This window comes from Mustelus asterias, chromosome 3, assembly GCF_964213995.1.
Source record: "Mustelus asterias chromosome 3, sMusAst1.hap1.1, whole genome shotgun sequence".
In the NCBI taxonomy this organism is placed as follows: Eukaryota; Metazoa; Chordata; class Chondrichthyes; order Carcharhiniformes; family Triakidae; genus Mustelus; species Mustelus asterias.
In genome coordinates this window covers 157,716,528-157,732,218 of record NC_135803.1, presented here as the reverse complement: position 1 = coordinate 157,732,218, position 15,691 = coordinate 157,716,528, and the positions used below count along the sequence as shown (strand labels likewise).

Sequence of the window (15,691 nt, the reverse complement as noted above, 5' to 3'; positions counted from 1 at the left end):
TAATGTGACATGAACCCAAGATCCCGGTTGAGGCCGACCTCATGTGTGCGGAACTTGGCTATCAGTCTCTGCTCAGCGACTCTGCACTGTCGTGTGTCGTGAAGGCCACCTTGGAGAACGCTTACCCAAAGATCAAAGGCTGAATGTGCGTGACTGCTGAAGTGTTCCCCGACAGGAAGAGAACATTCCTGCCTGGTGATTGTCTAGCGGTGTTCATTCATCGTAGCGTCTGCATGGTCTCACCAATGTACTATGCTTTGGGACATCCTTTCCTGCAGCGTATCAGGTTGACAAAGTTGGCCGAGTCGCAAGAGTACCTGGTGGATGGTGTTCTCACGTGAGATGATGGCATCCGTGTCATTGATCTGGCACGTCTTGTCGAGGTTGCTGTGGCAGGGTTGTGTGGTGTTGTGGTCACTGTTCGCCCGAAGACTGGGTAGTTTGCTGCGGACAATGGTCTGTTTGAGGTTGTTTGAAGGCAAGAAGTGGGGGTGTGGGGATGGCCTTGGCGAGATGTTCGTCTTCATTGATGATATGTTGAAGGCTCCGGAGATGCCGTAGCTTCTCCGCTCTGGGGAAGTACTGGACGACAAAGGGCACTCTGTCTGCTGTGTCCCATGTTTGTCTTCCGAGGAGGTCGGTGCAGTTTTTCGCTGTGGCGCGTTGGAACTGTCAATCGATGAGTCGAGCGCCATATTCTGTTCTTATGAGGGCATCTTCCAGCGTCTGGAGGTGTCTGTTGCGATCCTCCTCATCTGAACAGATCCTATGTATATGGAGGGCTTGTCCATAGGGGATGGCTTCTTTAACGTGTTTAGGGTGGAAGTTGGAGAAGTGGAGCATCGTGAGGTTATCCGTGGGATTGCCGTACAGTGAAGTGCTGAGGTGGCCGTCCTTGACGGAGATGTGTGTCCAAGAATGCCACCGATTCCGGAGAGTAGCGCATGGTGAGTCTGATGGTGGGATGGAACTTGATGTCATCATATAGTTGCTTCAATGATTGTTCACCATGAGTCCAAAGGAAGAAAATATCATCGATGTATCTAGTGAATAGCATCAGTTGAAGGCCCTGTGTGGTGAAGAGGTCTTGTTCAAACCCGTGCATGAGGATGTTGGCATATTGAGGTGCGAATTTGGTCCCCATGGCTGTTCCGTGTGTCTGGATGAAGAACTGGTTGTTGAAGGTGAAGACGTTGTGGCCCAGGATGAAGCGGATGAGTTGTAGAATTGCATCTGGAGATTGACAACGGCAACAACCCGCTCTCCACTCACATTGTCTGTACCTTTGAGACTTGATTACCTGTAAAGACTCGCATTCCAACCATTATCTTATAAATTGAGTGTGTGTCGATATACGCCCTGTTTGTGAACACAACTCCTCACTCACCTGAAGGAGCAATACTTCAAAAGCTTGTGCTACCAAATAAACCTGTTGGACTTTAACCTGGTGTTGAGAGACTTGTTACTCCGTAATAGTGCCATGAAATACCATTGACTGCTGTAAAAAAGCCCATCTAGTTCAGTAATGTCCTTCAGGGAAGGAAATCTTCCGTCCTTAACTGGTCTGGCCTACACGTGACTCCAGGCCCACAGCAATGCGGTGACTCTTAAATGTCCTCAGAAATGGCTGAGCAGTCACTCAGTTCAAGGACAATTTGGGATGGGCAGAAATGCTGGTCTAGCCAACGATGCCCACATCCCAGGAAAGAATAAAAAAGGGCCATCTCCTTAGTTACCATTTGGGCATTCGCTGAGTGAATGAACTAAAATATGCAATTTAACACAAAACATTTAATATTAACATAGAATCAGTAGAAAAATACTTCCATTTGCCAGGTTGCTCAGACTATTTAAAAACTTTTCAGGTTATTTGATTGCACTACTGAACCATCTAGCAGAAAGTTTTCCCGATCCAATTCCAGCAAATTGATGAGATGGTCCAGCCAGATTCATCATCTCCCCTAGTTAAACTCTGAGAAGCTTGAAGACATTATCCACAGCTCCAACCGCAAGTCTTGCCACTGGCCCCAGCTGCGGCCTTGAATTCAATCCAATTCCTTTCCATATGTTCCATACAGAGACTGTATTTTTAACTCTTACATTACCGCCTCCAACTCAGATCAGCGGCTGTGGAAACACTTGTCTAGGTTTGACTATTTCCATTCCTAAGCTCTCCTCGTCAGCTTCCATTATTCCAAACATTAACACATCCCAAACTCTGCTCCCTGCATTCTAATTCATACTTGACCATCACTCCTCTATTCACTGCCCTGCTCAGGCTCCTGCTCCCACTGTCTCAAATTAAAAATCCCACCCTCTTGTTTAAATCCCTCCATAGGCGAACCCACCCCCATCCCTCCCACACTGCAAGAACTCTATATTCCTCCAACACAAGCTACTCGTACATTGCCCACTTCTTACAGCCCATTACTGACCATTTTCCCTCCAGCTATTTTGACACTAATCACGGACTTTCCCTCCCTAAAGCTCGATAACATCATTTCCTTCCCCTCTTTAACCAGGTTATTTTATCACCTATTTGGTTTCGTTTTTTCCGCCAACTCCAGCATGATGCCATTACTCAATGCAAATTCCCTTCACTCCCCCTTTCAGCAGGGACCGTTCTCTCCTGGACACCCTGGTCCACTCCATCACACCTAACATCTCACCCACTGCCCACAACACCTTCCCATGCAATCGCAGAAGGAGCAGCTCCTGCCCCTTTGCCTCCTCCCTGCTCACTGTCCCAGGTCCGAAGCACCCCTTTCAGGTGAAGCGGCGTTTCACAGGCACCTCCTTCAATCTGGTCTATTGCATTCGCTGCTCCCATTGCGGTCTACTCTACATCGCAGAGACCGAATGCAAACTGGATGACCGCTTTGCTGAACACCGTTGGTCCGTTCGCAAGCGGGACCCAGACTTTCCTGTCGCTTGCCACTCCAACACACCACCCGCTCTCCTGTTCACATGTCCATCCTTGGCTTTTGCAATGTTAACAAATTAAAGAACATTGAATTACTTAACCATAGCAGTATAGTCTGATGTTCCAGTGAACCCCAATGCAAACTGGAGGAACAGCACCTCATCTTCCGATTGGGCACTTTACAACCTTTTGGATTGAATTCAACAACTTCAGAGCATGAACTTTCCTCTCCACCTGCACCCCATTTCCATTTATTTTATTTCATTTCTTCTTTACTCTCAATTCATCCATTTTTATCACTTTTTATTCTTCTTCTATTTTTCCACTTCTCCAATTTTGTTCTTCAGCTTATCTCCAAACTCCACCCTCCCGCCCTGCTTTTCAGGGCAACTGCCACATTTCTCAGGTAGTCCCTTTAACCGTCTGCATCTCTGTTCAGCCATTCACGCATTGTGATCACTTAATTACTGGAACGACGGAGGTTGAGGGGCGACCTGATAGAAGTCTGATAGTCAGAAGCTTTTTCCCAGAGTGGATGAGTCAATTACTCGGGGGCACAGGTTTAAGGTGTGAGGGGCAAGGTTTAAAGGAGATGTACAAGGCAAGTTTTTTTACACAGAGGGTTGGTGGGTGCCTGGAACTCGCTGCCGGGGGAGGAGGTGGAAGCAGATACGATAGTGACTTTTAAGGGGCGTCTTGACAAGTACATGAATAGGATGGGAATAGAGGGATACGGTCCCCGGAAGGGTAGGGGGTTTTAGTTCAGTCAGGCAGCATGGTCGGTGCAGGCTTGGAGGGCCGAAGGGCCTGTTCCTGTGCTGTAATTTTCTTTGTTCTTTGTAAATGCAAGTTGTTGTTGTACTATCCTGCTATGGTTAAGTAGTTGTGTTCTTTAATTTGTTAATAGCTGCCCTGAAGTAATTAGAGATATTGATTGCCCAGTTAATTAAAATCACTCGATCTCTTTCATCTTGACCCACTGCTATTTTGCCACATTGAATACCTGTGACCCATCTTTTAATTCCATTGTGCAATACCTTGTCATGATATCTACATTGAATTGTGCCCATTTCATGTGTTTTGCAGCATAAGAAATGCAAATAAACTGGGAGTTTTTTTTAATTTAAAGTTTACATTAAATCCTTTGAAAAGCTTCTCAGGATGTGGGGGCTGCTGGCAAGATCAGCATTACCCATCTCTTGTTCAGAGGTGGTGGTGATGGGCCTTTTTATTGAATCACTGTTCATGGTTTTGATATAGTGTCTTGACTGGTCACTTTGTAGGGCAGTTAAGAGTCAAACATGTTTGATGTGGGACCGGAGTCAAAGCTAGATCTGACTTTTGGGGCTGCACGGTGGCACAGTGATTAGCACTGCTGCCTCACAGTGCCAGTGACTCAGGTTCAATTCCAGCCTTGGGTCACGGCCTGTGTGGAGTTTGCACATTCTCCCTGGGTCTGTATGGGTTTCCTCCGGGTGCTACGCTTTCCTCCCGCAGTCCAAAGGTGTGCGGGTTAGTTGATTGGACATGCTAAACTGACCCTGGTGCCGGGGGATTAGCAGGGTAAATGTATAGGGTTACAGGAATAGGGCCTGGGTGGGATTGAGGTCAGTATGGACTCAATGGGCCGAATGGCTTCCTTCTGGACTGTAGGGATTCTATGATAAGCAGTTAGTTTCCTTCCCTAAAAGACATTGTTGATGCTTTACTTCATGGTCACCATGATGGATTCCAGCGAGTTTAAACATAATTCAACATTTTGGAAATGCCCTGGTGGGATTTTAACTCTCATTCTCCAGATAATTGGCCTCACTATTTGGATTACCAATTCATTATCATTCTTACATTATCCGATTCATAACCATGTGTGAAACGAGCAGTTCCAATTGTTGTTGTTAAAATGTAGCATAAAACAAGAGAGACAGCATACCTCAGCTTTCTCAGCTGACGTCTGAACAACATTTGTTGTACCACTCTTATCCTCCATGTGCCAGTCTCCTTGGGGACCTCGACCGTTCCTCTTCACTTTACCCTCAACCGTGGGATCAGACAAGCCTCCGCCAGCCTCGCTGGGACTCAGTTCACTCGCTGGGCTTTTTGGGCGGACTGCAGATCTAGTGTCCTGTTCCAGTGAAGCAGTATCCACTCCTTCTGCAGACTTCACAAAGACAGTTTGAGTTGCAAGCGGCTCAGGGATGACTGGTGAGAGATCCGGATCCTTGCACTGGATGGTACGTTTCACACCAGGTTCGGGTGGTGACTCAGTCTTTCCTGACACCTTCACGTTGATCGGACGCTTAACCCCCCGCTCAGCTTTCGTTTTCTTCTTCTCGGTGCTGTTGGACGATTCTCCTTGTTTCACCTCTTCGGTGAGGTCTTCGCTGATCAGAATCTTCTTTCCAGGGTCTCTGGGCAGAATCACCACAGCCTGTTCTTTCCCTTTCTTCTGTAAAAGTAATCAGAGAAATCAATATAAAACCTGGATTCACTCAATACATTTTATAATCAGAATCTTGCTGCCCAAGAGGAAGCCATTCGGTCCATTATGCCTCTTTGAAAGAGCTACTCATTTAGTCTCACTATCCTGAAATAAGAACAGAAAATGCTGGATATACTCTGTCGGACTGGCAGCATCTGTAGAGAGAAACAGTTAACCTTTCGAGTCCAGGGTGACTCTTGTTTGGAACTGAAGCATTATTGAACTCGAAACGTTAGTTCTATTTCTCTCCTCACAGATGCTGCCAGACTGGCAGAGTTCTTCCAGTGTTTTCTGGTTTTATTTCAGATTTTGAGCATCTGCAGTATTTTGCTTTTATTTTAGTCTCATAACTCAGCTCTCTCCCAGATGTTCTGCAAGCCTTGCCTTTACAACCATTCATCCAATTCTTGTTTGAAATTTACCATTGCATCAGTTTCCATTGCCCTTTCAGATAGTACTTGCCTCAGCATAACCCGTTTCCAAAAAAACACATCATTTCCCCTCTGGTATATTAGTCAAGTATTACAGACTACTAACTGCTTATTTATAAAAGTCTGCATGCATTAATTAAATAATGTCTGGCTCTCACTGCCATGTGCATGTGGAATAGGAGACAGCATCACAGGTGGATAAAACTGTTTGGGAGATAGACAAGACTGGATAGAAGGGGTATCCTTGGATTGGAAGACCACGACAATTAGTATCAGTCATCTCTCAATTCTTCTATTTATCCCCCAAATGAAGCACTTTTGGAGATTTTATAATTGCTGGTCGTACTTGTATTACTTGGCTCAGTTAAATAAACTAGCATGCAAATTCCTTGTAAAATTTCCATCACATTTGCAAACGAAAGGCCAATTTTTTTTTACTGGCAAAAATAGCTCACCCAGACAGCCTAACAACAAGTGTAATGGCCACCTAGTCATACAGATCAGGAAGGATCAGTTTGCCAATTCAGCTCATCTACCCAGGCCACTGATCAGGGTATTCCTTTGCTGGGGGTGGCGGGAGGGACAGTGGGGACGGATGAAGAAGAAAGCACTAAACCCAAACAAAAAGGATTACCATCCCAAATCACTCACCAGTAAGTCATAATCGCATAAATCATCTCATAAATCAATGTCAGATGCCAACATCGTCTGGGCTTACGGCCATGTAGCACGAAGGGTAGCCAGAGACTCTGAGAATCAGACAGCACTGAAGGAGACCATCTGGTCCATTGTGGTTAGGCAGCCTCTTTTGAAAGAGCTATCCAATTAGTTTCACCACCCCTGATCTTTCTGCACAGACCCACATTTTGTTTTTAAAACAAGGCTTTACCCAATTCCCTTTTGAAAGTTTCTATTCCATCTATTTCCCATCCATAACTGTCCTTGAGAATTCTCATCACCCCTCTAGTTCTTCCATGTTTGTACATCATTTTGGTAATAGCCAAACAAGCCTCTCCTGCGAGCCAACAGTGAGGAGAGCAGAAGGGATTGGAGTATGGAGAGGGGATGGTGGGAAAGCGGGAGTGGGATACTGAACGTGCATGATCAGCAATGATCATATTGAATGGTGATGCAGGCTCGAAGGGCTGAATGGTCTCCTCCTGCATCTATTTTCTATGTTTCTATGAAAGTTAGGCTCATAATAAAAGCACTGTTCTCCCACAAAGACTGTGGAGGGACAGAACACTCTGCAGCCTAATACACTTTCAAACAGTTTCACTCTTTCTAAAGTAGATACCTCCATTAATTGGACTCTCCCACTGACAGGAACGTGGCAGGAAGTAACCAAGCTTGAGATCACATGTAACATTGGCTGTGGCATGTTGATTGCAATGCTGATCAGGAGCCTAGCAACAACTGAGACCAACATTATGCATTAGGAATGTACAGAAATTATTTGACCCATGTTACAACACAAATGCTTTGAAAGCTAATGTTGTAAGATAATATTCAGGGTGCTATCAGTGGTAATGTTTCTTTCACTTGGTTATTTCAAGCCAGGAAATTTGAACCATGAAGGAAGATCAGTTTTATAATGTCATAGAGGTTTACAGCATGGAAACAGGCCCTTCGGCCCAACTTGTCCATGCTGCCCTTTTTTTTAAAAACCCCAAAGCTAATCTCAATTGCCGCATTTGGCCCATATCCCTCTATACCCATCGTACCCATGTAACTATCTAAATGCTTTTTAAAAGCCAAAATTGTACCCGCCTCTACTACTAACTCTGGCAGCTTGTTCCGGACACTCACCACCCTCTGTGAAAAAATTGCCCCTCTGGACACTCCCCTCTCACCTTAAATCCTCTAGTTTTAGACTCCCCTACCTTTGGGAAAAGATATTGACTATCTAGCTGATCTATGCCCCTCATTATTTTATAGACCTCTATAAGATCACCCCTCAGCCTCCTACGCTCCAGGGAAAAAAGTCCCAGTCTATCCAGCCTCTCCTTATAACTCAATCCATCAAGTCCCGGAAGCATCCTAGTAAATTTTTTCCGTACTCTTTCTAGTTTAATAATATCCTTTCTATAATAGGGTGACCAGAACTGCACACAGTATTCCAAGTGTGGCCTTACCAATGTCTTGTACAACTTCAACAAGACATTCCAACTCCTGTCTTCAATGTTCTGATCGATGAAACCAAGCATGCTGAATGCCTTCTTCACCACTCTGTCCACCTGTGACTCCACTTTCAAGAAGCTATGAACATGCACCCCAAGATCTCTTTGTTCTGTAACTCTCTTCAACACCCTACCATTAACTGAGTAAGTCCTGCCCTGGTTCAATCTACCAAAATGCATCACCTCGCATTTGTCTAAATTAAACTCCATCTGCCATTCGTCAGCCCACTGGCCCAATTGATCAAGATCCCGTTGCAATTGGAAATAACTTTCTTCACTGTCCACTATGCCACCAATCTTAGTGTCATCTGCAAACTTACTAACCATGCCTCCTATATTCTCATGCAAATATTTAAAATAAATGTCGTAACCAAAATGATAAGCAAAATCTAAATAGGAATATATACACAATCCTCTATCATCCCTGTCATCAATCTGATTCTCCACCCCATCACAAACCTGATCCTTTGTCCTTCCCCTTCACAAGCCCACCACCCTATGATTTTTCCGATCTATAAATTTGCTGAAAATCTGCTTTCATTTTAAACTGCTTCCAATTCTGACAAAAGATCATTGACCCTGAAACTCGAATTGATGTTTCTCTCTCAACACATGCCGTCTGAACCTGAGCGCATACAGATTTTCAGTTTTATCACAAGAGGCTTAAAGAGAGTAAATGGAAATACTGTAGCACCCAGTCCCTGAATGAAAGGACAATGTGATAACTCACTGTACCATCCAGTCCATGTGTGTGATATGCTTGTTCTCATGTTAGAAACAAGAGCCATTGTAACATGTTGGTGATTGCTGTACCTTGAGCGAAGGCCATGTGTGCAGAGGAATCTTCTTTGTCATAATGAGCTGGAGGAAGTTTCCCTTCTCCTTGTACTGCAGTTTGCTGCATGAACTCTCAATCTCTTCATGGAACTGACAACTCCACTGGCGTCCATCTACAGGACAAACACGGGAAAATGTAAAGTTTAAAACACAGAATAAAAGTGTCGAGGTATTCCCACAGGTTTAGCTATTGAACTATAATTAATAAAAGCAAGGACAGAATGTATGATTTTAAACAGGCACTGAATTATATCTGAGCATCCTGCTTGAATGATACATCATCCACTCTAACTCCCGGTTATGATTGGCCCTCATCGTGTCTTCCATGTCATTATAAAGTGCCAGAGCAAACCACAGGTGGTGACTGGAATGCCACAATTGGATTACCAAAACAAATTCAATAATTTCAGTAATATGTACAGGGGCGCTTCAGCTGATATGCAAGTGTACAGCATTTGCACAAATCATTAGTTTTTATGCATATTTCCCACAGAATAGTGGAATTTGATAGCCAAAACATCAGCTGAAATCCAAGAAACCTAGAGAATTACAAGAGTTTGACTTATTCAGTCACCATAAAGTTCAATCACAATTCAGAAAATGATAAAAGTAAAATACTGCTGAAGCTGGAAACCTGAAATTAAAGCCGCAGTTGCCATGGAAAACTCAGCAGGTCCGGCAGCGTGTGGAGAGTGTGTACGACTCTGTCAGAACTGATGAGGTTGCTGAAAGAACATGAACAGCAGAGGCAAGAGACGACTTACAGGAAGTAACATTGAGATAGACTGGCAGAATCCGAACTAGGTCGTTCAAACAGTGCAAGAACGGTGTTTGCCACTGGCTAGATTTTAATTTGGAATATGCTCACTTGTGTTGAAGTAGTGTAGCACATATCGCAAATACCTCATTGCTTCACACCAATATTGTTTCATTAACGATCTAAATAGAGGCATTGGGGAACAATCTTCAAACTTGCAGCTGATTTGTAGATGGGCAATAACAGGACAATGGCCTTGTTTGGGGGGGGGGGGGGGGGGGGGGGGGAGAGGAGGAGGCACAAGGGCTGTGGGGGGAGTGACGAGAGCAAAGTAGTTCAATGGTAGAAAAAGAACAAAAGGAATCAAGTCCACCAGTTAAGTCCCGTATTGTGTGGTCTGGGGAGGAAGCAGGATGTTAGGGAACTTGGGGACATAAATAGTGATGTCTTGAGGAGTGTACATATTACAGAGAAGGAGGTGCTGGAAGTCTTAAAGCGCATCAAGGTAAATAAACCCCCGGGACCTGATGAAGTGTATCCCAGGACATTGTGGGAGGCTAGGGAGGAAATTACAGATCCCTGAGCAGAGATATTTGAATCATCGATAGTCACAACTGAGGCGCCTGAAGATTGGAGGGTGGCAAATGTTGTGCCTTTGTTTAAAAAGGGCTTAAGGGAAAAGCCTGGGAACTACAGGCCAGTGAGCCTCACATCTGTGATGGGCTTGCTGTTGGAAGGTATTTTGAGAGACAGGATCTACAGGCATTTAGAGATGCAAGGACTGATTAGGGACAGTCAGCATGGCTTTGTGAGTGGAAAATCATGTCTCACAAATTTAATTGAGTATTTTGAAGGGGTAACCAAGAAGGTAGATGAGGGCAGTGCAGTTGATGTTGTCTACATGGACTTTAGCAAGGCCTTTGACAAGGTACCGCATGGTAGGTTGTTGCATAAGATTAAATCTCACAGGATCCAGGGTGAGGTAGCTAAATGGATACAAAACTGGCATCTTGACAGAAGCCAGAGGGTGGTTATAGAGGGTTGTTTTTCAACTGGAGACCTGTGACCTGCGGTGTGCCTCAGGGATCGGTGCTGGATCCACTGTTATTTGCCATTTATATTAATGATTTGGATGAGAATATAGGAAGCATGGTTAGTATGTTTGCAGATGACACCAGGATTGGTGGCATAGTGGACAGTGACTGTTATCTCCGGTTGCAACGGGATCTTGATCAATTGGGCCAGTGGGCTGACGAATGGCAGATGGAGTTTAATTTAGATAAATGCGAGGTGGTGCATTTTGGTCGATTAATGATGGAGCGTTGGGGAGAGTTACAGAACAAAGATCTCGGGGTACAGGTTCATAGCTCCTTGAAAATTGAGTCACAGGTGGACAGAGTGGTGAAAAAGGCATTCGGCATGCTTGATTTAATTGGTCAGAACATTGAGTACATGAGTTGGAACGTCTTATTGAAGTTGTACAAGACATTGGTAAGGCCACACTTGAAATACTGTGTACAGTTCTGGTCACCCTATTTTAGCTTTTATTAACAGGGGGTTGGAGTTTAAGAGCCGTGGGGTTATGCTGCAACTGTACAGGACCTTGGTGAGACCGCATTTGGAATATTGCGTGCAGTTCTGGTCACCTCACTATAAGGAGGATGTGGAAGCGCTGGAGAGAGTGCAGAGGAGATTTACCAGGATGCTGCCTGGTTTGGAGTGTCGGTCTTATGAGGAAAGGTTGAGGGAGCTGGGGCTGTTCTCTCTGGAGCGGAGGAGATTGAGGGGAGACTTAATAGAGGTTTATAAAATGATGAAGGGGATAGATCGAGTGAACGTTCAAAGACTATTTCCTCGGGTGGATGGAGCTATTACAAGGGGGCATAACTATAGGGTTCATGGTGGGAGATATAGGAAGGATATCAGAGGTAGGTTCTTCACGCAGAGAGTGGTTGGGGTGTGGAATGGACTGCCTGCAGTGATAGTGGAGTCAGACACTTTAGGAACATTTAAGCGGTTATTGGATAGGCACATGGAGCACACCAGGATGGTAGGGAGTGGGATAGCTTGATCTTGGTTTCAGATGAAGGTCGGCACAACATCGTGGGCCGAAGGGCCTGTTCTGTGCTGTACTGTTCTATGTTCTATAGAAAGGATATTAAACTAGAAAGAGTGCAGAAGAGATTCTATAAGAGATTTACTAGGATACTACCGGGACTTGATAGTTTGAGTTATAAGGAGAGGCTTGGTAGACTGGGACTTTTTTCTCTGGAGCGTAGAAGGCCAAGGGGTGATCTTATAGAGGTCTATAAAATAATGAGGGGCTTAGAACCATAGAAAATTACAGCTCAGAAACAGGCCTTTTGGCCCTTCTTGTCTGTGCCGAACCATTTTTTGCCTAGTCCCACTGACCTGCACTTGGACCATATCCCTCCACACCCCTCTCATCCATGAACCCGTCCAAGTTTTCCTTAAATGTTAAAAGTGACCCCGCATTTACCACTTTATCCGGCAGCTCATTCCACACTCCCACCACTCTCTGCGTGAAGAAGCCCCCCCTAATATTCCCTTTAAACTTTTCTCCTTTAACCCTTAGCCCATGCCCTCTGGTTTTTTTCTCCCCTAGCCTCAGCGGAAAAAGCCTGCTTGCATTCACTCTATCTATACCCATCAAAATCTTATACACCTCTATCAAATCTCCCCTCAATCTTCTACGCTCCAGGGAATAAAGTCCCAACCTATTCAATCTCTCTCTGTAACTCAGCTTCTCAAGTCCCGGCAACATCCTTGTGAATCTTCTCTGCACTCTTTCAATCTTATTTATATCCTTCCTGTAACTAGGTGACCAAAACTGTACACAATACTCCAAATTCGGCCTCACCAATGCCTTATATAACCTTACCATAACACTCCAACTTTTATACTCGATACTCCGATTTATAAAGGCCAATGTACCAAAGGCACTCTTTACAACCCTATCCACCTGTGACGTCACTTTTAGGGAATTCTGGACCTGTATTCCCAGATCCCTCTGTTCAACTGCACTCTTCAGAGTCCTACCATTTACCCTGTACGTTCTTCTTTGGTTTGTCCTTCCAAAGTGCAATATCTCACACTTGTCTGCGTTAAATTCCATTTGCCATTTATCAGCCCATTTTCCTAGTTGGTCCAAATCCCTCTGCAAGCTTTGAAAACCTTCCTCACTGTCCACTACACCTCCAATCTTTGTATCATCAGCAAACTTGCTGATCCAATTTACCACATTATCATCCGGATCATTGATATAGATGACAAACAACAATGGACCCAACACCGATCCCTGCGGCACACCACTTGTCACAGGCCTCCACTCAGAGAAGCAATTCTCCACAACCACTCTCTGGCTTCTTCCATTGATGTGGAGATGCCGGCGTTGGACTGGGGTAAACACAGTAAGAAGTGTTGTTAAACTTCTTACTGTGTTCTTCCATTGAGCCAGTGTCTTATCCAATTTACTACCTCCCCATGTATACCTAGCGACTGAACCTTCCTAACTAACCTCCCATGAGGGACCTTGTCAAAGGCCTTGCTGAAATCCAGGTAGACAACATCCACCGCCTTCCCTTCATCCACTTTCCTGGTAACCTCCTCGAAAAACTCTAATAGATTGGTCAAACATGACCTACCACGCACAAAGCCATGTTGACTCTCCCTAATAAGTCCCTGTCTATCCAAATATTTGTAGATCCTATCCCTTATCACACCTTCCAATAACTTGCCCACCACCGACGTCAAACTTACTGGCCTATAATTTCCCGGATTTCTTTTGGAACCTTTTTTAAACGACAGAACAACATGAGCCACCCTCCAATCATCCGGCACCTCCCCCGTGAATACTGACATTTTAAATATGTCTGCCAGGGCCCCTGCAAGTTCAACACTAGCTTCCCTCAAGGTCCGTGGGAATACCCTGTCCGGTCCTGGGGATTTATCCACTCTGATTTGCCTCAAGACAGCAAGCACCTCCTCCCCTTTAATCTGTAAAGATTCCATGACCTCCCTACCAGTTTGCCCTATTTCCGTAGACTCCATGCCCGTTTCCTCAGTAAATACGGATGCAAAAAAACCATTTAGTATCTCCCCCATCTCTTTTGGTTCCATACACAGTCTACCACTCTGGTCTTCAAGAGGACCAATTTTATCCCTCACTATGCTTTTGCTCCTAACATACCTATAGAAGCTCTTTGGATTTTCCTTCACTCTGTCTGCCAAAGCAACCTCATGTCTTCTTTTAGCCCTCCTGATTTCCCTCTTAAGTAGCTTCTTGCACTTTTTATACTCCTCGAGCATCTGATCTGTTCCTTGCTGCCTGTACATTTCATACAACTCTCTCTTCCTCTTAATCAGTGTTACAATCTCCCTCGAGAACCAAGGTTCCTTATTCCGATTTACTTTGCCTTTAATCCTGACAGGAACATACAAACTCTGCACTCTCAAAATAGATCAGCTAGAAAGTCAATATCTTTTCCCAAAGGTAGGGGAGTCTAAAACTAGAAGGCATAGGTTTAAGGTGAGGGGGAGAAATACAAAAGTGTCCAGAGGTGCAATTTTTTCCAGAGAGGGTGGTGAGTGTCTGGAACAAGCTGCCAGAGGTAGAATCGGGTACAATTTTGTCTTTTAAAAAGCGTTTAGACAGTTACATGGGTAAGATGGGTATAGAGGGATATGGGCCAAATGTGGGCAATTGGGACTAGCTTAGGGGTTTAAAAAAAAGGGTGGCATGGACAGATTGGGCCGAAGGGCCTGTCTCCATGCTGTAAACCTCTGACTCTAAATGAACTGTGGGGGATGGAGGTGGTGATGGTGGTGGAGAGCTACTGAAAAAGATCACAGTCTGCAAGTTAACAGCTTAGTGGTTGGTAATCGGCACAGTTCAGTAAGTAGTTCAGAGCAGTCAGAGAATTAGTATTAGCCTCAGGAAAACGTAAATCTGTCCTCCAGACAACAGCAGCACCATGGTTTTACAATGATGTTAAGATCATGATATATTAGAGCGAGTAGAGTGGAGAAAACAAGAGGGTCAATATGACAGTAGGAATTAGTGACAAAAAGCATTCAGAATAGTAGAGGTTGGAGTCCGAGCAGGTGGTGAAGGTGAAGACAGGATTAGAGGGCAGTCAGATGGACAGAAGGGCCAATAAAGATACTGAGGGTAAGGCACTAGATGGCCACATACCTATACAATCACATCCTGGACACTGCTCCCTCTCTTTAAGAGATCAGTTAAGACCAACCACTCCTTTCTGGTTGCATCACAGCTTGGTATGGTTCCTGCTCTGTCCAAGACCGCAAGGAACTACAAAGGGTCGTGAAGCCCAGTCCATCACGCAAACCAGCCTCCCATCCATTGACTGTCTACATTGTCACTGCCTCGGAAAAGCAGCCAGTATAATTAAGGACGCCATGCACCCCGGACATTCTCTCTTCCACCTTCTTCCGTCGGGAAAAAGATACAAATGTCTGAGGACATGTACCAACTGACTCAAGAACAGCTTCTTCCCTGCTGCCATCAGACTTTTGAATGCACCTAACTTGCATTAAGTTGATTTTTTTCTACACCCTAGCTATGGCTGTCACAGTACATTCTGCACTCTCTCCTTTCCTTCTGGGTACGGTATGCTTTGTCTGTATAGCACTCAAGAAATAATACTTTTCACTGTATACCAATACATGTGACAATAAATCATCAAATTTCCCTGCCATATAATCGCTTGTTCTCACCTGGTAATGTAACCACGCAGCTTGTGTCTGTGAATGCTGCATCAACCTCTTCAAGTTTTAGGTTCGCCTCTCCTGGCTTCAGCTTGACAATAATCTCATCTGCATTCTGCTTCCAGTCGACAAACAGGTCTGCGGGAAGAAGCACAGCTGTAGAGTTAAATGGTGCAAAAACATCTGGAGCCTAGAAACTAGAGCTTGAGGGGGGTTATAATCATATTTCACAGGTTATTACTTTAAAAATTGAGTTTGTTTCAATTATTCATTCACAGTTTGGGGCATCGCTGGCAAGGCCAGCATTTACTGTCCATCTCTGATTACCCTCAA

General features: G+C 44.7%; 1 protein-coding gene across 1 annotated transcript in view; it reads right to left on the bottom strand.

The window, feature by feature from the left end:
- Window positions 1–15,691, bottom strand: part of usp19 (ubiquitin specific peptidase 19) — a 111,617-nt gene that overhangs the window by 70,158 nt on the left and 25,768 nt on the right. Inside the window, exons 5-7 of the mRNA XM_078203740.1 lie at window positions 15,368–15,496; window positions 8,827–8,963; window positions 4,854–5,369 (exon numbers count right to left, since the gene is read on the bottom strand). Coding sequence (XP_078059866.1) covers window positions 4,854–5,369; window positions 8,827–8,963; window positions 15,368–15,496 — 782 coding nt within the window. The remainder of the gene's footprint in view (window positions 1–4,853; window positions 5,370–8,826; window positions 8,964–15,367; window positions 15,497–15,691) is intronic.